The following is a 2,025-nucleotide window of genomic DNA, read 5'->3' on the forward strand; positions in this document are numbered from 1 at the left end:
CCTAGGGCAACAACGTTAATATATGTTTGATGAAACGTGATTATGTGCATGAGTGTATGTGTGCATATGTACTTGTATATGTACAGTATGTGTATATCTGTGTTTGTACAGTGAATGTATATGTACAGTATGTGTATATGTGTGTTTGTACAGTGAATGTATATGTATAGTATGTGTATACAGTATGTGTGTTTGTACAGTGAATGTATATGCACAGTATGTGTATATGTGTTTGTACAGTGAGTGCATATGTACAGTATGTGTATATGTATGTTTGTACAGTGAATGTATATGTACCGTATGTGTATGTGTATGTTTGTATAATGAATGTGCGTGTGGATGTACAAACTTTGAGTGTGTAAATATGTACTGTATTTGTATATGTATGTGGGAGCGTAGGTACCTATGTATGTATGTATGTGAGTATATGTCAATTTGTATGTACAATACATTTGACTCCCAGTGTGTGTGGGAGCCAGAGTACGGCCCCAGCCTCCCCGAGAGCCCAACCCACAAACAGTAGGTGTGGTGCCCAGGGAACCAGGGACCAACGCCCCCACGCAGCCAAGCCGGACAGTGACAGGAACCCCAGAGCCCGGCCCACCGCGCCGCCCACAAGGGCCAGCAGCAGGCCGCAGACAGACGCACCCGGCAGAGGACAAGGCACGAGAAAAGCAGGGGACAGCCAGACCCCAAGCCAGCGAGAGACCACATCCCACACGGGCAGAAAGGCGGGATGCCCCGCCCGAGGGGCCCGGAGACCCCCCGCAACCGGACGGGAAGACCGCCCCCGCCCCACCAGCAACCGGGCCCCCACGAGCCCACCCCCCACCCCCGATAGTTTGAAAATTAACACCAATGAGTTGACTGATGAACATTATCACATAATGTATTCAGAAAAAATAAATAACGACAAATAAAGATAAAATACTATTAACCGCAACATGTAAGTGTAAAAAAAACTTCAGAATGTGCTTGTTCTATTTTTAAACAAAGAAAACAATCTGAAGTTGTCTTTATTTTTAAGTTATCATGCCGTGATTTTACCACTTGGGAGTAGATTTTTCTCCATGTGGCCCCCAATCTAAAATGAGTTTGACACCCCTGGGTTACAGCAAGCTTTGCTTGGGGTAAATACAGTTAAACAAAATTGTATTTACAAGAAATAGACTGCAGGGGGTAGCAACACGCCTATCAAAAAATAACTTACAGCAGCAATGAAGCAATGGCTGTGTTTCATTTAGCTTTGGAGGTTTTAACCCCCATTCGGGTTCAACCACAGTGACTAAGAAAATTAATAACGGAACTACACCAAAACTCAACGTCACTACAGTTCCTGTTTGTGTTTTGACACCATATAGTCACTGTATTTGCAAGTAATTATCTATGTTGAGTGTTGGCAATTCGGTGACGTTTTGTCGTATTGTAGCCATCAAAGTAAATACTATCATTGTTACCTTGTTTTGAGGCGCAGAAGGACCTTACTGGCGCCAAATGTGTCTTTGCTGTTACTCCAGAAAAAATTCGAAAAAATTGAAGATACATTGTTGTTGAAGTCATGAAAAACAAACACAAATTTAAATGTATTTTTAAATAAATAAGAAAAACGTCCTTCGTGTTGATTAAGCGTCTCACATGTGGACGATTAAACTAAATAATCTTCAACTGTTTGCGTGCAACACATTATTACTTCCCTATAGAAATGAAAACTAAACATAAAGTTCCGAGCGCACATGTATGGTTTGCTGTCAATCCAGAAATCGTCTGAAAAAAGTCGATACATTTAAAAAATAAAAATAAACAACGTCATTCATGTCGACTTACTCTCCCTCAGATCGATGATTAAACTAAAGCTGTAGCTGTGTGTAAAATATTACTTCCTGTGATAATGAAGACCGAAGACAAGGTTCCGGGTGCACATTAATGGTGCATTGCAGTGGTAAAGAGAAGCAAACAACAGAGGGCACCATTGAGCCGAGATTCATTTGTGTCTGTTAGGAATAACTACACACCTACAGATTCGTT

The 2,025-nt window shown here is 41.5% G+C and overlaps 1 protein-coding gene across 1 annotated transcript in view; it reads right to left on the reverse strand.

Annotated features, from left to right (window-relative positions):
- Positions 1-1,892, reverse strand: part of zgc:101569 (uncharacterized protein LOC449822 homolog) — a 45,390-nt gene extending 43,498 nt beyond the window's left edge. Inside the window, exon 1 of the mRNA XM_062022041.1 lies at positions 1,458-1,892. Coding sequence (XP_061878025.1) covers positions 1,458-1,560 — 103 coding nt within the window. The 5' untranslated portion in view covers positions 1,561-1,892. The remainder of the gene's footprint in view (positions 1-1,457) is intronic.
- Between the last annotated feature and the right edge of the window lie 133 nt (positions 1,893-2,025).

This window comes from Entelurus aequoreus, linkage group LG15 (genome assembly GCF_033978785.1).
Source record: "Entelurus aequoreus isolate RoL-2023_Sb linkage group LG15, RoL_Eaeq_v1.1, whole genome shotgun sequence".
In the NCBI taxonomy this organism is placed as follows: Eukaryota; Metazoa; Chordata; class Actinopteri; order Syngnathiformes; family Syngnathidae; genus Entelurus; species Entelurus aequoreus.